We start from the raw sequence: 23,065 nt of genomic DNA, 5'->3' as shown, positions 1-23,065 counted from the left end.
GAACCTGGGACCCTGGAGCTGTGAAGCAATTGTGCTATCCACAAGGCTACCGTGCTGCCCCGTGTTGTAGGGGCTGCACTCAGTCAGGTAAGTGGAGAGTATTCCATTACACTCCTGACTTGTGACTTGCAGATTATTAAGGGGCAATTAAGAGTGGCCAATCTACATACCCTGCACAGCTCCTTGGGTTGTGGGGGTGGGACCCACATAGACACGGGGAGAATGTGCAAACTCCACACAGATGGTGACCTGGGGCCGGAATCGAACCTTGGTCCTCAACTCTGTGAGGCAGCAGTGCTTGCCACTGTGCCACCCTTGCTGGGTAATGCTTTAATTGGAGGTCCTGATTCTGTCAAGAATGAGCTGACGGTGTGCTTCATGTTCTTGCATAACACGACCCCAAACGCGGATGTCATCAACAATCATCTCGCAATTTTGGCTTACAAATGCACCTCTGGGAAAACCCCTCTGCCAGTGGAGATCCCATAGGACATATAAAGAAAATTATATCTACCGACCGGAGACATGAAAGTGGTTAGTTTTGAGGATGCCTCATCTAGCGGGATCTGCCAGAACCTGCATTTCAAGAATGCTAAGCATTTTGGCATGTCTACCATTACCGTTTCTCCTGTCTTCATAGGATGATGTCAGAGCAGCATTTTTTTCAATAGGTCAATACATATTTTGATCGTACCACCTTTTTTAACTGTGGTCATAATTGATTAAACCTATTCCCTAGCCTAGTCTGCAGGAGTTATGACATCTTGTGCTGTCATCCAATAGAGCACATTAACTACTGTCAGCTTCATGGCTACTGATGCTCTTCCCTGAACACCAGCTGTTGGTGGTACAGAATCGTCTAGTCTGGTAATTTACCAATCACATCATATTTAAAGAGGTCTCTTTATTCTGTCACATCTGGGGCTTGAAGGTGTTGAGCATGCACTTCTGGACTAAGTTAAATCAACTCCAATGCAATGCTGTCCCAAAACCCTAGTAGTGACTCTTTGTTTGGGTCAACTATATGCCACACCTGTGTCCGCCATAAACCATGAGGTGTGCCTGGGTGCTGCGATCTGGTGCTGCATATAGAGGTCCGTTTCCTGAAGCCTTCGGCTGGATCGTACATTATCCTTTGCTCCACTGTCAATCTTGACTTTAAGTCTGGCGTTACTGCTGATTATGGTGAAGATCTCTCCTTTCCTGTGATGTTGCCAACACTGTCTCAGAAGAGTGTTGTTGGAGACTGTAGCTTCACTGCTTTGGTTGAACTCCCAATTCATTCACCTTACTGACTATCCTGCCCCTGGAGTATCTAACAGCTGCTACATTGCTTATGGCAGAGAAGGGCTACTGGGTTTGGATCCAAAGCACTTGGCAAAGTGATTCTATTTCCCACATTTGTTGCATCCTTTACCAAATGCAAATCAAGCTATTCTGTTCAGTGGGTGCTGACCACTGCAGTTGGAGCAGGGCGCCCCTGTACTGCAAATAGCTTGGTTTCCCATAGCTGTTTGTAATGTTAAGTCTTTCTCTCGTAGCAGCTGCTTGCGGACTGATAGGCAGAAAGTGGGGATAAAGGGGTCTTTTTCAGGATGGCAGCCGGTGACTAGTGATGTACCTCGGGTTGGTGCTGGGACCACAACTTTTCACAATATACATTAATGATCTGGAGGAAGAAACTGAAGGTACTGTTGCTAAGTTTGCAGATGATACAAAGATCTGTAGAGGGATAGGTAGTATTGAGGAAGCAGGCGGGCTATAGAAGGACTTGGTCAGGCTAGGAGAGTGGGCAAAAGTGGCAGATGGAATACAATGTGGAAAATTGAGATGTTATGCACTTTGGACGGAGAAATAGCGGTATAGACTATTTTCTAAATGGGAAGATGTTTAGGAAATCTGAAGCACAAAGGCACTTGGGAGTCCTTGTTCACTATTCTCTTAAGGTTAACTTGCAGGTTCAGTCGGCAGTTAGGAAGGCAAATGCAACGTTACCATTCATGTCGTGAGGGCTAGAATACAAGACCAGGGATGTACTTCTGAGGCTATACGAGGCTCTGGTCAGACCCCATTTGGAGTATTGTGAGCAGTTTTGGGCCCCATATCTAAGGAAGGATGTGCTGGCTTTGGAAAGGGTCCAGAGGAGGTTCACAAGAATGATCCCTGGAATGAAGAGCTTGTCGTATGAGGAATGGTTGAGGACTTTGGGTCTGTACTCGTTGGAGTTTAGAAGGATATGGGGGATCTTATTGAACCTTGGGGATACTGCGTGGCCTGGATAGAGTGGACGTGGAGACGATGTTTCCACTTGTAGGAAAAACTAGAAGCAGAGGACACAATCTCAGACTAAAACAGATGAGGAGGAATTTCTTCAGCCAGAGGGTGGTGAATCTGTGGAACGCTTTTCCAGAGAAAGCTGTGGAGGTCAAATCACTGAGTGTCTTTAAGACCGAGATAGATAGGTTTTTGATCAATAAGGGTTAAAACCATTGGGGGTTATTGGGAGAAGGCAGGAGAATGGGGATGAGAAAAATATCAGTCATTGAATGGCGGAGCAGACTCGATGGGCCGAGTGCCCAATTCTGCTCCTATGTCTTATGGTCTTCTGACGATCTACATGTGCGAGGTTAGATTTTCCGTTCTCACAAATATGAAGACAGTACTAAGGAACTGGCTGAAGTCTGCACCTGATATGCACATTACCTCTCCTCCCTTGAACCTGATTGGAATGAGCGCATGAGGACCAAGCAGGCTCCCCTAAAGTTAAGTGAACGTGGCGTGGGTCGCGAAGGTCAGCGGGCATGGGTCCCGAAGGCTGGCCAGTTGGCAAAAATGGGTCCGGGGGGGAACAGTTTGAAAAACACTGGTCTAGACTGAGTAAAGGCACATTTTGTAAAGTGAGTAACTACATGTTGTTGTGGAAATTTGGTGGTGGTGCCTTTTAGACTGCACTCCAGTTCCCACCTGTCATCACTTTTCAATGGTAGGAGTAAAACGAACACAAGAGACGGGATTCGCCAGGAATCGGCGCGATGGCCCGGCGCCAAAAACGGTGCAAAATGCTCCGGCGTCGGTCACCCCGCAACGTCGCAAATTCTCCAGCCGGGAATGGGCTAGCAGCGGCGTGACTCCATTCACAACGGCGTCACCCATCACAGATGCGCGCGGCGCCGCAGCACAAAAGACGCGCCCCCCCTGGAGACCCAGCAAAATGGCCGCCCGCCGCGCAGCTCCGAGGTTCCAGGAGCGCGACATCGAGGACAGGACAGGCGTCCATTGCCACAAGAATGTCAATGACCTTGTCAGGGCACCCACCCCACCCCCGATGGGCGGCACAGCCTTAGGCGAAACCGACATGGCTGCACCCACCCATGCAGGTTGCATTGGCAGGATGGGTTGTGAACCTCTGCCAACATACACACAACCGCTGGTCCGCATGTATATGTCTGCCTAACACTGTTGCCCTTTATCCCGCCCCCCCCCCCCCCCCCCCCACAGGAGAAGTGCGCTCACAACAACCGGGAGCGTGAGAGGGCCGGAGGGGGTCCACCTGAATTGCGACCACTCACCATTTATGAAGAGAGGGCCCGAGGACCGGCAGGTTGCGGATGCAGAAGTCGGGGGCGCACCACCAAGTGAGACCCTTCCTTTTCCCCCTTTCCCCCATACCCCCCCCCCCCCCCCCCCTCTCTCTCTCACTCCCCCCCCATATTCCAGGGCGGCTAGGAGACAGGGACAGACCCGGACATCAGGCATACGATGCCCCCAGGACGTGCCTGGGCGCCCACGAGCAAGGGACAGACCCAGAGCACCAGGCAGACGCCGCCCCCATCTACAGAGTGGTGAGGCCGTGGAATGCCCTACCTGCAACAGTAGTGAACTCGCCAACATTGAGGGCATTTAAAAGTTTATTGGATAAGCATATGGATGATAATGGCATAGCGTAGGTTAGATGGCTTTTGTTTAGGTGCAATATCGTGGGCCGAAGGGCCTGTACTGCGCTGTATTGTTCTATGTACTGCGAGTGCAGCGACGCCGGCGGGTCACACCCAGCGACGAGGAGGGCAGCCACGGCAACAGGCCCCTGTCGCAGTTGACCCAGGACACTGACGTACGGGACACGAGCACCCAGGGGACCCACATACAGGACACCTGCCCGGGGCCCCCACGCCCAGGGGACGGATGGACAGGAATCACCACTCCATGGGACTTCGGGTCGGATGAGAAGCACAACACTACGCCACTGCTCTCTCCTACACCCTCCTATTCGTGAACACTGCCCTGTTATCCGCAGGTGGCCCCACGGCGACGTGCATCCCATCAATCGCCCCCTGGACCATGGGCATCCTGGCCATGGCAGCGAAGCCCGCTGCCCATGCATCCTGGCTGGCCCGGTCCACAGGGAACTGGATGTAGCGGCCCGCAATGGCATACAGGGCGTCTTTCACTGCACGGATACACCAATGTCTACGAGATGCCGGACAGGTCCCCACTCGGTGACTGGAATGACCCTGTGGCATAAACGTTCAGGGCCACCGAAACCTTGATGGCCACGGGGAGAGGGTGATCTCTCCCGGTGCCAGGTGTGCCATCAGGTGGCAGATGTGGGCGACTGTTTCCTGGCTCATCCGGAGTCGTCTCCTGCATGCCCGGACCGTGAGGTCCTGGTACGACGAGCGGGGCCGATACACATGGGGCCTCATCGGGCATCTCCGTCGCCGTGGCACCACTACCACCACCACCACCTCGTCCTGTCGGCAGGCGGCCCTCCAGCCTGAGTGGCTGCCCCCTGCCTCCCTGCAGCACGCTCCTCTGTGGCAGCCTCCGCTGCCTCCCTGGCATGCTCCTGTTCCAGCTCCCCAGGGTAACATGTAGAAGTATTGCTCCCGCCACAGCGGCCAACATCGCTGGGTGGTGACCAAAAATAACAGCCTGTGTGTGTGTGTGTGTGTGGGGGGGGGGGGAGGGAGGAGGGAGGGAGGAGGAATAGACAACATGTCATCATTGCCCATACCACCCACCCCCCCCCCCCCCCCCCCCCCCCCTGCAGCCAGGTGCCAAGGGCTGCATGTTCGCGACTGTTGCCACCTGGCAGCTGGCCAGGCGAACCCCCCCCCCCTCCACCTTTCCAGCCCCCCCCCCCACCTTTCCAGCCCCCCCCCCCCCCCCCCCCCCCGGCACGCGCACTCCAACGGCTCCTGCGACCCGTCAACTGCTGCCGTGCCGTCTTCTCCGGTGGCTGCCCCACGCCGACCCCTACCTCCGTGCTGACCGGCGTCAACCAGCACGACTGGTTGACGCCGTTAAATAGGTGGTTCGATTTACCACGGGTCACGCCGGCGTGACTTCGGCCCATCCGGCCCGGAGAATTGGGGCGGGCCCGGGGCCCGTTGCGTCGCGCCCGTCCCCTCCATTCTGCGAGGCGCGCGGTGCCATTCACGTCAACGGGAGTTTTGGGGGACCGGTGAATATCGCAGGCGGCGGCGGGGCGGGATTTACCCCTTGGTCGTCCCCCCCCCCCCCCCCCCGGCCGATTCTCCGACCTGGCGGGGAGTCGGAGAATCCCGCCCAAGAATCCTGTATCTTGACAGTACTTCCCCTGCAGTACTGAACTGTTCTTCCTGTTTAATGGATCAAATGCTTGGTCTCAACAGGAATCAATAGATTGATCTCAAATTATCCTTTGATGGATAACGGATAATTTGTCAGTTTAGAAGTGATTTTTAGTGCTTCAGTTTTGTCCCAACCATGTCTCAACTTTAGAAAGGCAGTCTTTATTGGAACATTTTGTATTCTCTTCAGGTCTTTCCTAGATTTAAACCAAGATAGACTGCAGGAACATCTGTTACATGGCAGTAAGTGTTCCCTCGTAGTAAAATGCAAAAAGATTTTGTTTAAATACATGGATTTGCATGTCTTTTTTGTGGTTGAGTAAAGGTTGACTTGGAAGCTAATGCTTAATACACCTGTTTCTTCTTTCTAGCTTGTAGGCCAATTTATTGCAAGAGCTGTGGCAGATGAAATTCTGTCAAAAAGTTACATTGAAAGTTACAAAGGGAAGGTGGATTGTGAGAATGCCAGGTGCGTGATTTGAGTTTTGCCTCGTACTTTGGGAAACTGGAGGAGTCCGTCCACAGGATACCAAGATATGTTTTTAACAAGTTCTTGCAATTGAGAAACTGCATAATTTATTCATTCTCAAAAACGTAACTTTAGTTGACTTAACGCTTGTTCGCACTGTGGAAATGCGGAAGTAACTTGCAATATCTGGTCACTTGAACAAACGTGATTGAGGTTAACATTACTTTTCCCCCTTTTCTCTTTTCCCCCCCCCCAACACCATCTATCTAGAGCTGCCTTGGGTAGAGCAGCAGTGTTGCTAAGTATGAAGAGGGGAGGTCTGCGCCTGGACAATGTCTGGGGAACAGGAGGTGGACAGAGGCCAGTTGAACAACTTGTCCAAGAGGTATATTACTTTTGCAGTGGTGTGTACAGTGTGTAACTTGAATGTGTAATTGCCTTTATCCTCATTACTAAAAGGACTGGATTTTGTAGCTGATGATATTTTGTCATAGTTTCAAATAGTAAAATAAACCCTTCTAAAAAAAGGATTTCTAGTTTTGAATTTCCCTTTGTATAACTTTCCTGGGAATTGAGGAGAAATTTTGTATGAAATGGGAATTGTATGCAGTTTGGGCCATTATCAATATGATGCCTTGAAATTAGATGTTTACGAAGGGCCTAATGTAGTTCATATGATGAATATAGGAGGTCCCGCTATCAAATCTCCTCTGCCTTTGAAATGAAATGAAAATCGCTTATTGTCAGAAGTAGGCTTCAAATGAAGTTACTGTGAAAAGCCCCTAGTCGCCACATTCCAGCGCCTGTTCGGGGAGGCTGGTACGGGAAGAGCCTTTGATGCTCTAACCCCAGCCTTTGTTTATCAATATGAAAAGATCCATAAGTCAGGACTCTTGGAGCCAATTAATTCCTTCAGCTGCAAATTTGAATCGGAATCAGCCAGTGGTCATGGTTGATGTTGATTGGATCCTGGGCATTGTAAATGGAGACATAAATGACAAAAGCCAGTAAGTTGTGCTAAACCAATTGGATTATTGTGTCCAATTCTGGGCATCATACTTTAGCGAAGATATCTCAACTTTGGAGAGGTTATAGAGAGATGTGCTAGAATGTTTCCACAGATGAGGAATTACAGTTTAGACTGGAAAGGCTGGGGTTAGAGCAGCGAAGGCGGAGAGGAGATTTGATAGCGGAGGTGTTTAAAATCAAGAATGGCTTGGTCAAGTAATTTCTAATGGCTGAGGAATTGATAACCGGAGGGCATTGATTTAAGATGATTGGGGAAAGTACCAGAAGCGACATTAATCAGTGGTAGGATTTGGCATGATTGGGTGGTGCATTTATTAGTCTTCAAAAGGGAGTTGGATAAATGTTTGAAAGAGACGATTGCGGAGATATGGGTAAAGAAGAGAGCGAGAGTAACTTGTTATTTCCCTTCCCAAAAAAACCGGTGCAGATTTGATGGGCTGAATGGTTGCCTCCTGTGCTATTCTGATTAAATTTGCAGTGTAAACGTATGCGTGTCCACCCCATAAATAAGCTTCACTGTATAACAATTGTCTTTTTCTTTTGTAGCTAAATTTAGTCCTATCCAAATAATTTGAGTGCCTAGAAATTTGTCAACTTTTCAGAACCTCTTTTTTTACACTTATTCATTCAAGGGATATGGGTGTTTCTGCCCAGCATTTATTGCCCATCCCTAATTTTCCTTGAGCTGCAAGGTTTGCTGGGCCATTTCAGCAAGCCGTTGGAGTCAACCTCATAACTGTGGACCTGGAATCTTATAAGGCAGACCAGATGAAGATGACAGGTTTCCTTCCCTAAAGGACATTCATGAACAATAAGGGTTTTTAAAAAACAACAATTAATGCTCATTGGCATGGTAACCATTACTGAAACTAGCTTTATCTTCCAAGTTTATTAATTGAATTTAAATTCCATCAGCTACTATGGTGAGATTTGAACCCATGTCTTCAGAGCATGAGTCTAGACCTCTGGATTACCAGTCCAGTGATAGTAATACAATGCTACCATCTCCCATCCTTTAGCTACCTTGACTGGAAATCTGTGTAAACTTAATAGCGGTAACCAATGGGCAAGTTTTAAGAGCTAGCTGCATAGTTAATGGTTAAATGTTATTTGATGCAGAGAGTTGACTGTACCTTCTTTCCTCCCCACCATCCCAATAATTACTCTGGTAGATTGACATGTTGCTGAAGGAATACCAAGTGTCTGGAGATGTGGCAGAAGCTGAACACTGCCTGCGGGAGCTCGAAGTACCACATTTCCACCATGAACTTGTGTATAAGGTAAAAAATAATGAAGGCCTCCAAGTACAGTATAAATGTACTTTAAATCAATAGGTTGTCCACAATATTGAAATAATTACAATATCCAAGGAAATGGAAGTAAAAGTAGGAGCGTATCTAAGCAGCAGTGATCAAAATACAGTTTAAGATAATGAGGACAGAAATTATTATGTATAGATTGAAGAAAAGGTTGATTTTGAGGGGCAGATAATAAAGTGGTAAAATAAAATGGACAATAATATGCCAACATTGCATGGTGGTGCAATGGTTAGCACTGCTTCCTCACAGCGCTGAGGACCCGGCTTCGATACCGGCCCCGGGTCACTGTCCGTGTGGAGTTTGCACATTTTCCCCGTGTCTGCGTGGGTCTCACCCCCACAACCCAAAAGGATGTGCTGGGTTTGTGGCTTGGCCACGCTAAATTGCCCCTTAATTGGGAAAAAAAGAATTTGGTACTCTAAAGTTATATTTTTAAAAAAAATATTAGCAAACAAATGATGTAGAACAATAATGGGAAACAGTGTTCAGTAAAGCTCAAGAAAAACGTATTCGGACAGAACATCAATGAAAATTCATGGATTAATAAAGACATGAAGAGAAAATTGAGGGTTTCCGAGAAAGAGATATACAAAGTTCATGAACAGCAAGGGAGAGCATGACCAAGGAGAGCACAAAGATTACAGAGAGGTTAAGGAAATTGGGAAAGCCAAGAAGAACCATGAAATTAAATATCAAGGATCACAAAGCAGTACAATATTCTACAGGCACATTATAAAAAGAAAATGCAAGTCTGATGTAAATGGGGCCATTAAGGAGAGGGCACAATATAAGCACAGGCAAGAATAGGGAAATGGGCAGCACGGAGGCACAGTGGTTGGCACTGGGACTGCATTGCTGAGGACTCGGGTTCGAATCCCGGCCCTGGGTGACTGTCCATGTGGCGTTTACACATTCTCCCAGTGTCTGCGTGGGTTTCACCCCCACAACCCAAAGATGTGCAGGTTAGGTGGATTGGCCACACTAAATTGCCCCTTAATTGGAAAGAAAATAATTGGGTACTCTAAATTTAAAAGAATAGGGAAATGGCAGAAATATGAATATTATTTTGATTCAGTATTTCCCAGCTAGACTGATCATCTGTACATGACTTTGGAATATAAGATTACAAATTGAATACCCACAGTTTTAAAAACTAACAAATTAAACTGGTTAATCGGCGTCACAGTAGCACTGTGGTTAGCACAGTTGCTTTGCAGCTCCGGGATCCCAGGTTCGATTCCCAGCTTAGGTCATTGTCTGTGCGGAGTCTGCACATTCTCCCCGTGTTTGCGTGGGTTTCGCTCTGTTGTTCTTTTTAATGAGTGGAATACTATCCCACCAGCGTCACCAATAATGTTGCCAAATTAACTAGATATGGCAGTTATTAATGATAATATTGCTTTTCAGAGTCGGCAGGTATCAAATGATACCACCACAAGGCTTTACCAGATATCGATCAAAGACCACACAACCAGATAGTCAGTTCAAGTTCAAGGATAGTTTATTTACACACAAGGATTACGTCGACATGCAACATAAAACACTACAAGTTAAACTACACCTAACAACTACAATAACCTATACTTAACTTCAGGGCAACCGGCTCTATGCAGATGGAAAGGCCTTTGTCCGGATCTTGCGTGGCTGGGTGGATGAAGTGGCTTTGTTTCTGCTGGGCTCATCCGTCTGGTAGCCAATCGTTGGTCTTGAACTTTTCTGTCTGGTCGCTATGGGATTTTGCGCTCTTTGGGGCGGTCCTTGGCTTTGGATCCAATAATTCAACAGGCTTCGATCACTGCCTTCGATTTTGGCCAAGAGAGGAGCGGGTGCCTTGATGGCTGTGCGTGTCCTGAGCAGTCATTGACCTTGGCTGTTTGGGCTTTCTTCGCAAAGGGAGTGGCACCGGTTAGTCTGCATCTGTATCGGTTACCTGAGTACTGTCCTTTTGTTCTGGGGAAATGGGCCATTAGAATGCAAACGAGCGGGGGTTTCGATCGCGTCTAGCTATCTGGGTTGCAAATACACACACAAGCTCTGAGTGTCTCTGAGTCCTGGGTTGGCCATAATTCCCATGGTCCTTTGCAGGTGGCTATCTGAGATGGCTACAGTCCCCACAACCCAAAGATGTACAGGGTAGGTGGGTTGGCCATGCTAAATTGCCCCTTAATCGGAAAAATGAATTGGGTACTCTAAATTTATAAAAAGAAAAATCTAGGAAAGCGTAGCAAAGGCTACTTACTAGAAGTAGGTGTAGTGCCAAACACTAGAAGATGGCAAATGTTCTATCTTTTATTTAAGAAAGCAGATTGATCATGCCCAGGAACATGTCCTATAGACCAGTCATCGTAACACCTGAAATCGCTACTAATGGAGAATATAGAGAAACATCTAGAAAACAAAAATATAACGAATAATCGCCATGGATTTCAAAAGTGATGTCTTAACTTACTTAATCTCATTGTGTCCTTTGAAGAAGTAACGGTAGATAAGGGTAATGGGTAGATGTATCACACATTTCAATTTCTAAAAGGTCTTTGATAACGTATCTCACAATAGATTAATGGATGAGGTTGGAGAGTGCAGAGTCCGGATATAAGTATCAGAATGAAACTTGCACAACAGAAAGCAGAAAGTAAGGGTAAAGGGTCCTTATTCAGAGTGGTAGAAAGTAGGAACTGCAGGTCCTGCAAGGATCAATTCTGGGATTACTGTTCACAATTTGTACGAATGATTTAGACTTTGAATCACAAACTTTACCTAAGCTTACAGACAACACTAAATTGGATGTCTACACTGAGGACTGCCACAAATTGCAAGTAAACAATAAACTTGAAGAATAATCATATGTCAAATGTATTTCAACATGACAAGAAAAATGAGGCTACAAATTACTTGGAAAATTAAAATCCTAATCCATCGAATCCCCACAATGCAGAAGGCCACTCGGCCCATCGAGTCTGCACCAACTCTCCGAAAGAGCACCCCACCTAGTCCCACTCCCCTGCCCTATTCCCGTTACCCCACCTAACCTAGACACTATGGGGCAATTTAGCATGGCCAGTACACACAACCTGCACATGATTGGACTGTCAGAACAAACTAGAGCATCTGGAGGAAACGCAGGCAGACATGGGGAGAGCATGCAAACTCCACACAGTCACCGGAGGTCGGAATCATTTTTTTTTCATTTTCAAACCCGGGTCCCTGGCGCTGTGAGACAGCAGTACTAACCACTGTGCCACCGTGTTGTAGGGTAGAGGAGCAAAGGAATCTGGATGTATCACTAAATCTCTACAAATTATGACTTGAGTCAATAAAGCCTTAACAAAGGCAAACCATTCACCAGGATTTATATCTAGAAGAGTAAAATTGAAAATGGAGAAGGTATGCTGAACCTGTTGCAGTGTCCAGCCGCATTTGAATACTGTGTTCAGTTACAGTTGCGTATTTTTTTTTTAAACATTTAGATACACTGAACAGGGTGCAAAGAACATGGATGATACCAGGTGCATTTCTATCAGGAAAGAGAGATAACATCTCTCTCTCTCTCTCTCGATTGGGGGGGTAACCTAAAAAAGATGGGCCTGAACTTGCTCACAGTGGCAATCACTCATTCCGTGCATCAATTTTCATTTTAAAAAAAATAAAATTTATTCTCCTTTTTCAAATTTTCTCCCACATTTACATCCATCAACAATAAACAATAATCAGCAAGATAATGCCAGTCCCCATAATAACAACAATCCCATCCACCCACCAATCCCCAAACCTCAACCCGCATGTTTACATAAACAAATGGCAAAAAGGAATCAGGGATTACCTGTAGTCACCCTTAATCTTACACAGCTCTCTTCTCTCCCCCCCCCCCACCACCGCAGGTCTCCAGCTCCTCCTGTCCACTGCCTCTTGTTAAACTCCTCCTTCCAACCTCGGTACCTTCCCCCCCCAACTTTCCACCCCGGCTAGACCACTCGGACCCTGTTCTGCCAGGCTCCGATGGCCGCAGCCCCTCCCCCCACCTCCCGTTCACTGGCTGGCTTAAACCGGCCAGCGTGGAGGCCCCCGCCCGGGTCCCTTTCCCACTTGTCAATTTTGTTTTTCAATGCTATCTTGCCCAACCTTTCGACTCGGGCTGTGTGAGGTCCAGGCAGTGCAGTGCGTCCCCAGGGCCCAGCATCGAGGTTTAGGAGATTTTTAAAAAAATTTAGAGTACCCAATTTTTTTTCCCAGTCAGGGGGCAATTTACCATGGCCAATCCACCTAACCTACACATCATTATGGGTTGTGGGAGTGAGGCCCATGCAGACCCAAGGAGAACATGCAAACTCCACACAGACAGTGACCCGGGACTGGGATTGAACCCAAATCTTCAGTGCTGTTAGGCAGCAGTGCTAACCAATGTGCCGTCGTGCCACCCCAAAGTTTAGGAGAGTAGAAGTGAAGAAGGCGCGCCATGTAGGGCCAGAGTGGGGGCTGTGGCCTCTGGTCAGGAACAAGAATGATCGAGCCTCTGGATTGTGGGGGGATGAGACTTGTACAAGGGAAGTTGGGGAAGATCCCAGGGCACCAGGGAGTCCTGTGGGTGATGTAGAGAAGGGTGGGGGAAGATCCCATTGGGCCCTTTTTTGGGGTGTAGTGGGGGGGGGGGGAAGCGGGGAGAAGAGTCTCGCTGGGAGGATGGGGGGGGGGGGGGGTGGGGAGTCTGTTGGGAGGGTGTAGTTAGGCATTGGGTGGGCGGAATCCCCTGGAGTGGGAGCCCGTTGATGAGTGAGGTAGAGCAATGGGCAAGTACCACAGCAAGGGAGTAATCGGGCATTTAGGGTGTGGGGAAGCCCCTGAAGATTTGGTCTGGTTATGTACGATGGTTATCTACAAGTTAGATATGGTTTTAATTCTTCTAATTTTTTCTGGATAACTATTGGTGTAATCCAGTTGGAATCATCCAAAGTTTGCATTTTAAATTGCACTTTCGGTTGGTTCCCAGTGCAGGGCACTTGAATATTGCTTATTGTCACAAGCAGGCTTCAAATGAAGTTACTGTGAAAAGTCCCTAGTCGCCACATTCCGGTGCCTGTTCGGGGAGGCTGGTACGGGAATTGAACCCGTGCTGCTGTCTTGCCTTGGTCTGCTTGCAAAGCCAGCAATTTAGCCCTGTGCTAGGCGGAGCACTTTGAGTGTCCGAGAAGGATACCCCAACACACCTTTGGGTTATTCTTTTCTCACCCCTGCAATCTGATGCTGCGGAGCTCTGAAGTTATGGCCCAGTGTTTCCATTTCTGGGGAAGAGCAAAATCAGAGGAGAGCAAACAGCTTCTATGCTGTTAATAAGTTGGTTAAGGAGAAAGATGTTGCCTGTTTTGCAACATAGCTTTAAGCCATTTTTAATACATCTATATGAAAATCCTTTTGTTTTGGTGATCTATACCCAGCAGTATTTCAATCAACATACTGAGCTGACACCAATTTGATGAAACAGAAAGGAAACTATTGTTCAGAGCATTTTGGGGGTAATGCTTTCAGAAGAAGCTGTGTAATTTACAGCTCTTGTGTTTAAAGTACCTGTCAGCACTGAAAACTATTACTCGCCTGGTTAACAATAGGGACTTCAACACCAAATTGTTCAGTGCAGTCGATGAAGAAAACTGAATTTATAAAAATAGTTCTGGCAATTTTAGTTTGAATGCTACAACAGTCTATTCATGACCATTACAAGCAATGATCATTTGAAGCAAATTGCACTCTATCTGGCTACAGATGAACACAACAACTACAAGCTTGTTTTTTGGGTCCAATGTAATGTTTGGAAGCTTCATTTTCAATGTGCTGTTATCTATTCAGACTTTGTTTTAATGCACACAATGTACTCCAGCTACACTATCTTGTACAATTGCTGCAGCCTATGTAAATGATCTGGTTATTATGTTTGTGACACTAAATTCCCACTTTACTGTATTAGAGTTGAACCTGCAAGTTAGGGATACATAATCAATTTGCGTCAGGTGTCCTCATTTTGAAAATGGTCATTGTATGTAAACTGAATAAGACAAATATTTCAAGGTTAATTATTTCTTGCAACCTTTCTCCTTTTTGTTGCCCTTATCTGGAATATTGATTTTTGGTTCATTTTCTGTTTGTTGTGTTTCCAAATTTATTGCTGTCTCAGCATTCTTTTCCATTGAGGGAGGGGTGTCCTATTGCTGAAGCAATGCCAGTAAGGGCATTTATGAATTTTCGGTCAATGCTTCTAAATTAGACGCTTCTAAATTAGACACAAGCCTGCTGTGGTAGCTACCACAAATCATGTGCCCTATGCCATTTGGACTACAGCCAGTATAAAATCTTCTGCAAATGCCTCTCAGCCATCAATGGAACTCTCACATCTCATTGTTTAAGGATGGGCCAACAACTGACGACAATGAACTTTAGACTGCCTGTCACCATTTATATATTAGACTAAACGAAGATCGAAACTGAATGGCAGCTTCCTATTTTTCATTCTTTCATTCAGTGTGGGCATCACTGGCTCGGTCAGCATTTATTGCCCTGTGAAGGTGGTGGTGAAATGCTGCCTTGAACCACTGCAGGCCATAGATACATCTACAATGTTGTTAGGAAGGGAAGCAGCTATAAATTAGTAAATGGGAGGGTGGAACTCAGGAAAATTACAATCATCAGAAAAGTGGTACTGAGTAAATTGTTGGAGCTGTGAGCTGACAAGTGCCCAGGTCCTGATGGATTTCATCCTAGGGTCTTAAAAGCAGTGGCCAGTGAGATAGTTGATGCATTGGTTTTAATGTTCTGAAATTCCCTAGATTTGGGGACGATCCCATTACATTGGAAGACAGCAAATATAATTCCCATTATTCAAAAAGGGAGGGAGACAAAGTGGGAAACTACAGGTGCAGAAGGGTTTCCAGCACATGCTGGATGCATTCCTGGCAGATTGATGTACATAATGTTTTGATCAAATGACATCCACAAATAATATTGGATTGACATTGTAAAAGGTTGGCATCCACTGTAGCTGAGAATGTTTGCTCGCAGTTATGCAGTGAGATGTTTCATGAGCCAGCAGGTGAAAAGAAGAAACTGGGGGAGATTGGCAGGGAAAAGGGAGAGAAACCATTCTCTCCATCTCTTTCCCTCCCCAAATATAACTATAGGCTTCTGAACAATCTGGATTTTGTGATTTTAGCAAGAGTGAAACTCCGCCATAGTGTCATCAGTATATAAACTGGCAGCAACTTCTGATGTCCACACGCGCACAAGTAAATGCAGAAATCCAAAAATTGTGGTCAGTAATTTCTTGATTTTCCACAGGTGAACTGTTGAAACCCATGGTGGAAATCTTAACCACTTGATTTGGCACAAGCTTCCACTTTTTATATTGTTAGTCTTGTAAAAAAAACCATGGTTGAAAAGGGATGTCACGATGGCGCAGTGGTTAGCACCGCTGCCTCAGTGCCGAAGACCCGAGTACGATCCCAGCCCCGGGTCACTGCCCGTCTGGAGTTTGCATATTCTCCCCGTGTCTGCTTGGGTCTCACCCTCACAACCCAAAGATGTACAGGGTAGGTGGATTGGTCACGCTAAATTGCCCCTTAATTGGAAAGGAAAATAATTGGGTACTCTAAAACCATGAAAAGATTATGGTGATGCACTGTCCACCCTCTTAGGTGGATGTAAAAGATCCCACTGTTTTGAGTATAACTGGGGTTTTAATGCCCTACTAAGGCAGTGTTATTCAAACTTTTTTTCCCGGGGACCCATTTTTACCAGCCGGCTGACCTTCGTGACCCACGCCAGCCGACCTGCGCGACCCACCATTTTCTCTTTCCTCGTTTGTTGCTGACAAAAATGGAGGAAATGGTTTTGGGACCCTTTGGTCCCAATTGTCCCTTTGCCCCCCCCCCCCCCCCCCCGGACCATGCACACCAATGATCGGGCACGCATTTTGTTTATCCGTTCCTGGCCATTTTGAAGGCCAATTGCAGCCGGCATTATTAAAAGCTGGCTGTTGCGTGTGGATTTGCTCAATCTGGAGCGCCGCGATGGACGGCTCCGCAACCCTCCCAAAACCTGCCAGCATACGCCCCCGAGTTTGACATTGCCTGTACTAGGGTATGGTTACTGCTGGACTACCTCAGGCCCTGAATAATAGTTTTATTTGTGTAATGTCAAATTTCTCCATTATGATAAAAGATAAATTTATCACTTTTTAAAAAGTTTTTGATATTTAGCTTCTACCTCGATTCTCATGCAGAAGGAGGCCATTCGGCCCATCGAGTCAGCACCCGACCTAACCCCCTGTCTGCCCCTTCTGCTCGCTGTGTGAAGGATTGTTGGTTCATTTTGTTCTGATTTGATATTCACGGCCTGTTTGATGACATTGCTAGTTGCTGGAGATCTCCAGTAGCTCATGCCAGCATTAAATTATTGTCAGGGAAGGTGATATCCGTGTCATGATATCTGCATCTTTGTGAGAAGCTTTCTTTGAAGTCTGCTGCATGCCCCACCCCCCTCTCTGCTGACTGCAAAATTCAGGCATCTATCATTGAAAACTAAACCAAGTACAGTCATGAGTTATTTTTGATTGCATTATTCAAAATGTGTGTGTTTAGGCTATCGTGATGGTTCTGGAGTCAACGGGGGAAGTTACCTTCAAAATGATACTGAAGCTACTTCAATCCTTGTGGGAATCCTCAATCATTACAGTGGACCAAATGAACAGAGTAAGTATGCCACCTGCTGGACAACAGTGTAGCATGCATTTGAGGGCTTGTGACCCACAACTCCATCCTTATCAGGGATTTGTGCTTCAGGCTTTAGAAGATTGATTTGGTTGCGGAAACCTGTTTAAGTGCACCCCACTTTTCAATATTTGCTGCTGATAATTAAGTCTGTTAAAATTACTGGTGCCTTTTTTGTTCGCAAAATAAATGGGTTAACTAGGACTATGGGTGAAGGCAACTCTGTCTGTGTGCACTGACACCCGGTATTTAAAAAGCGCTGGTGCTCCAGTTCATGTCTGACATTTCCCAGAAGCTGACTTCCAATCTCGGCTGGAATGAAATGCTATATCTCCTTCCATAAAGGTAGGATTGAACTGCCTAGTTACGCACACTGCCCATGGTTTCTTTGACATGTAACTTGGTTGGTGTAAATATATATGGTGAGCCCAAGTACAGGGCCTACCTAGCAAAACGCATACTCTTCCAAAAATCTAATTGAGATATTGTAATTCGAAATTTAACTTTTATATTGCAGGGTTTTGAGAGGGTGTACAAGGAAATTCCTGATATTCATTTAGATGTGCCACAGGCATACACAGTGATGGAACAATTTGTGGAACAGTGCCATCAAATGGACATCATTGTGAAACAGCTGAGGGATCTTTGTCCCTCCAGGTGAGTTACATTGTGGTTGATCACTCAACCAATTTTAAACTCAATCAAAACCTTTATTTCATACACTATCATGAAACTGGGACAATGAGTTGAGTGTACTCCAAGGACACAGTAGGCTCAAATAACTAAATAGGAGTTATTTTGAAAGCATATTTGTTTGCACTCCTCACTATACTATTTCCTTTTAAAAATGTTGACCTGCATCTTTACAGCTCTTTTACAGTCAAACATCTAACCGCCAGAGTAATATACACTGCAATGTTCCTTTCTGTATTCAGAGAGGTTCATGGTTGGGGCTGGGAAGCCTTCAGCTCTTTTCCTTTTATTCTGTTTGCTGAAAGAACCTGTTTATATTTTTTCACAAAATAGTATTTTTCTTCTTGCCACATGTCCTGCTCATCCATGTTCTGATGATGTTCTTACTTAATCGTCAGTGCACACTGCAGCCCTATTACTTTCCTACCTACAGGATTGTTATGGGCCAGGGTTTAGAGAACCCCAAAGTGTATTATGGAGTTCACCTGTCCCACAACTTTTAATAGATTGTGGTATGGGGAGCACACGACCCACTTTACAGGTGTGGTACAGCAGAAATGGAAAAGTATTTTTTAAAGCAAAACAATGTTTATTCTATGAACTCAAGTTAACCTTTTTAAAACATAGTGAACATCTTAGCAACCATTAATTCAAATACAACCCCCATAGAATACAACACTGAGTAATCCTTTAAGCTTTCCTTTTAACATCCATAAGACTTAAAACACCTTTTACCAGAAGCACATCACGTTAAAGTCACCACAGTTATTTAGTTTTAAAACACCAGGATCGATTTAGTCTTTAGATTACAGAGAGAGATTCATACACCTTCTGGCTGTGACTGCAGCTATCCAGCTCGGAAAACGAAACTAAAACACACCCTGCAGTAAACAGCCTAAAACGAAAGTAAAAGGCTGACAGACAGCCCAGCTCCACCCACTCTCTGACATCACTGCAGTAGTAAACACATTTCTTAAAGGTACTCTCACTACAGATATTTATATACATACCCATTTATAAACACCCATTTCTTAAAGGTACCCACACATGACAGGATGCACTACAGCAACTCGCTGAATGGCACTTCCCAAACCCATGGCCTTGAAGGACAAAGGCAGCAGGTGGTTGGGAATGCAAGTCTCTCTCGCCCTCCGTTTTCCAAAGTCCTACACAATCCCAATTTGGACAATCCCTTAATGTGGAATCCTGAAAGTGCGTTGGTCTTCACCACTTCGATTGCTACAGTTCAGGAAGAAGATTCGACACTGTTCTCTGGGACAAATAGGATTGGACAATAAATATTAGCCAGCACTTGTAACCCAAGAAAAGATTATTTTTTTAAAATAAGAGGTAAATATAAGTAGCCCATATAAGATTACCTCTGCTTAAACCTTTTAGGGGCTGAGTGCAGCCAATTAGTTAAACTTAATTTTCCCATATTTGTACATGGGGAACAAAATGCAGCATTAACCAGTTTGAACAAGCCCAGTTCAGTTCAAGCTTGTACACTAGTCAGAAGAATTTTTAACATTGCCAGAAGTTGGTGCCATGTAGGGGAGCATCTACCACAATTACTATTGATTAAGAATTATCTGTGCCTATATTGTTAGTGGTACTAATTTATTTTTAATTGTCTTCATCTTTAAGGGGACGCAAACGCTTTGTGAGTGAAGGAGATGGTGGACGCTTCAAATGAGAAAGTTGTCAGAGGTGATTAATCACAGGTTCCTGCAAATCTTTTTTGTTTTTTTTTTGTTTTTGTGCAGTCAACTTTTTGAATATAGCTTTTCAGTCCACATAGCTTCCATTACGTGTGAGCATTGGACATGGCTTAAACCTCATGAAATATTTTCGAGTGCACTCGCTACGAAAATAGAACCAAAAAGCACTTCACATGTGGGGTATAGATTTTCTCTTTTTCCAAGGGTGAAGAAATAACAGCAGTGCCACACGCTTGTGGTCAATGAAAGCAAGCTACTTCAGGATATATGTAGGTAATCTGATCATTCCATAGTCTTGTACAAACTTCACTGCCAAGCCTTTCTGAATACTACGGTCTTCAAAAGGACTGGCTTAAATACTGAAATCTCTATGAATGGGTTACACATGCTGTGTGTAACGGATCTCTTCTTGGCTGCTAATGCTAAAAATGCAATGCTTCAAGCAGTTTAAAAAAAAAAAAAGCTGGACTCTACCTTTTTATTTCTGTACAGTTTCCAGCAGAATGTATAAACTGTCCAATTGATTTATGGTACAAATAACTTCTGGCATTAAACATTGATTTTGAAGATGGAATATGACAGTGGATGTACTTTCCTTCCTTGCAGAATATGAAAATCAAAATAAAGTTGGATTTTAAAGTGAATGTTTTTCTTTGTCACCCGCGCTACTATTTTGCAAATTGTCCAGTTACAAACATAGGAAAATACCAGACTAGAAAAAACTCTGTGCTTCATTTCTCCCCCCCCTCCCTGGTCCAAAACTATACCTGAGTTAGCCATGCACTGGATACCTTGCTTCAGCCACGAAGACATGTTAACAAGACCAGCGTTGTTTAAATCAAGAAAAACATTCATGATTTCTTAATGGAATAAAATAAATCCTCTTCTTTCTGAGTTTTCTGCATTGAAAAGGGAAGATGAGGCTAATTTTAGTTGTAATTGGTTTATAGAGATGGTAACTACAATGGGGGGGGAGCATATCCTTGATGTAGGATGGCAACCAATCATGTATCAGTCTTATTTTAAAATGAACATTTTAATTTCACCAAAAACTGAAATGGTGACATGCTTGGAGTCATTTTGAACAGATCATTCACTTTGTTACTCTCAGCTAGTGAGAATCTTGCCTTTTGGTAAGCATTGTTATTTACCAGCTTTAAAACTTGGTGAATGATTAGTAAATAAAGCAAGGCTAAATACATTTTCTTAAACTGTACATTTTAAAACTCACATGGAAAAAAAATTGTATCCCTTGTCTTTTTGATGGACTGATTAGCACAAGAGCTGAAGACAATATTCTGAAGTTCGAGGGCGGCACAATGTTAGTCTTGCAGTAAAAACCATGAAAAGGGGCGTCATAGTGGCGCAGTGGTTAGCACTGCTGCCAAGGACCCGGGTTTAATCCCGGCCCCAGGTAACGAAGTGTGGAGTTTGCACGTTCTCCCCGTGTCTGCGTGGGTCTCACCTCCCACAACCCAAAAAGATTTGCTGGATAGGTGAATTGGCCATGCATTGCCCCTTTATTGGAAAAAAATAATTCGGTACTTTTTAAAAAGTATTCTGAAGTCCACCTGGTGCAGCATTTTTTAAGGTCACTGGGACATATTGATTCATACACTATTCAACTGCTAAAATGGCATAGTGGACAAAATGCAGCTTTACAAAGAGTGGATGTCTAAATAGTGAAAATGACAGGATACTGAACTTGGTTAGATCTTTGATAATATGAAGTTGCAAACTGTAACTGATGAGCTAGAAAGATTTATTTGTGAATAGTAGCAATTAGTATTGCAGTGCAAGAAAATTGGCTTAGACGACGTCCTTGTACCACAACTGATTTTATTTAAGAAGGTAAACAATTCCAATACCCCAGGTAGTTTCCCTGAAATTGTTTGGAATTCCATCTGTCGAGTTCTTTGGATGTCCAAGATTTGACTTTAGTGTCTTTAAAGCAATTAGCATGTCATAAGTATTTCTTCCCAAATGCAGAACTTGTAGAACCATTCTCTTTTTTAAACTGAACCCACCCAAGTTCCCAGCTCTCTTAACAAAATTAATTCTTCTAACTTCAAATTAAAATTAAAGCCAATAACTTGGCGTATAGATCATTGCATCTCTGTGGTGCATAGTAAGATCCCACCAATTTGGATAAATGAGCAGTTAATCTGTTGTACAGCCGGTTATATTACTTGGAGAACTCCTTGGTTTCCTTTGATTAGTGTTGATCTAAACCATCACAACAGACAGAGGGGGTGTTTGATTCTTATCTCATCTATATAGCAGGACCTGCCAATGCAACACTCCATTCAGCCTAGATTATGTGCTGCAGTCCAAAAGTGAAGCTTGAATCCCATAACTTAATTGACCCACTGAAGCAACAGGGCTGTACCATTGGGAATCTGAAAACTGTAGAATTCTATTGAGTCATTCTTTGAACGATGATAGCATACAACAGTAGTGACTAACTTCAATTTGATCTGAAAGCAAACTTTATAATTTTCCTCAATTCCGATGTTCCCTGCTGCTTCCAGCATGTCGATGTTAATGCAGTTCTGTAGCGAAGTCAGGAGTATAGTGTCGAGAGAAACGGATGTGATCACTGCATCGTGACAATGAAGCTTGTGTTTACATGTTTTCTGCCCCATCCACCCAACAAACAATGTTGACCAATGCCAAGTTAATTTCATTTCCTGGTCTACGTACATGGTACAAGATTGTTTTCTTCAAAATTGGTGTGAATGTCAAAGCAGGCGATACATTTCTATTTTCACTTAAAAGTATAACTGAATCCAATATCAAAGTTACAAAATGTCAACTGAAGTTCACAAAACTGATATTGTTGATGGTTCACTATCATTACAACTTGGAATATAATTGTGGCAGGTTTTATGGATACAATCAATCCAGTAAGATTGGGGAAATCATCTTATTTCTGATCTTTTTGTACCAATTCCTGTTGCCGAATGGTCTCCTGTGCTTCCCTCTGCATTTTCTCCATCTTCTCCAGTGTTACAGATTTAAGTGGCAGCAGCTTTGGTTTGCAAAGCACCATAGCAGGGACATCCTCAAAAGAGAGTTGACCTAGTATAAATGAATAATGGATTAAAATAAAACTGCAAAATAATCAGAAATGTGTTTCTCTTATCTTCCTTCCCCCCCCCCCCCCCTCCCCTTTCTCTTTTGAAAATAATTATTTCAGTGCATCAGAGCTCATTGTTGGATCTTGATTGCATGACTCCTGGCTGATTAGTCTTCCTGGGCCCAAGACAGTATCTCTCCTTCTGGCTGGAATTCAACTAACACTGCAAATTAGGGACTTCCGAATCTGTAAGCACACTAGGTATTGCACATGCTTTCTAAAGTGCGAGGCCAAAATACTGCTACTAATAAAGGATATTTAGGTTGACTAATAAAGGATATTTAGTTCTTTATATTTCTTGTGTTTTTAAAAGTGCCATTAATTCTAGTAGTG

At 44.6% G+C, this 23,065-nt stretch overlaps 1 protein-coding gene across 3 annotated transcripts in view; it reads left to right on the top strand.

The window, feature by feature from the left end:
- pdcd4b (programmed cell death 4b) overlaps positions 1-20,237 on the top strand; it is a 54,822-nt gene extending 34,585 nt beyond the window's left edge. For all 3 annotated transcript variants that reach the window (XM_072479519.1, XM_072479518.1, XM_072479517.1), the window contains 6 exons: positions 5,984-6,081; positions 6,352-6,466; positions 8,283-8,390; positions 17,051-17,161; positions 17,697-17,836; positions 19,520-20,237. In XM_072479519.1, coding sequence (XP_072335620.1) covers positions 5,984-6,081; positions 6,352-6,466; positions 8,283-8,390; positions 17,051-17,161; positions 17,697-17,836; positions 19,520-19,568 — 621 coding nt within the window. In that variant the 3' untranslated portion in view covers positions 19,569-20,237. The remainder of the gene's footprint in view (positions 1-5,983; positions 6,082-6,351; positions 6,467-8,282; positions 8,391-17,050; positions 17,162-17,696; positions 17,837-19,519) is intronic.
- The last annotated feature ends 2,828 nt before the right edge of the window (positions 20,238-23,065 follow it).

This window comes from Scyliorhinus torazame, chromosome 16, assembly GCF_047496885.1.
Source record: "Scyliorhinus torazame isolate Kashiwa2021f chromosome 16, sScyTor2.1, whole genome shotgun sequence".
NCBI classification, from domain to species: Eukaryota; Metazoa; Chordata; class Chondrichthyes; order Carcharhiniformes; family Scyliorhinidae; genus Scyliorhinus; species Scyliorhinus torazame.
The sequence above is the reverse complement of the archived record's forward strand: the minus strand, read 5'-3'. Positions and strand labels throughout refer to the sequence as shown.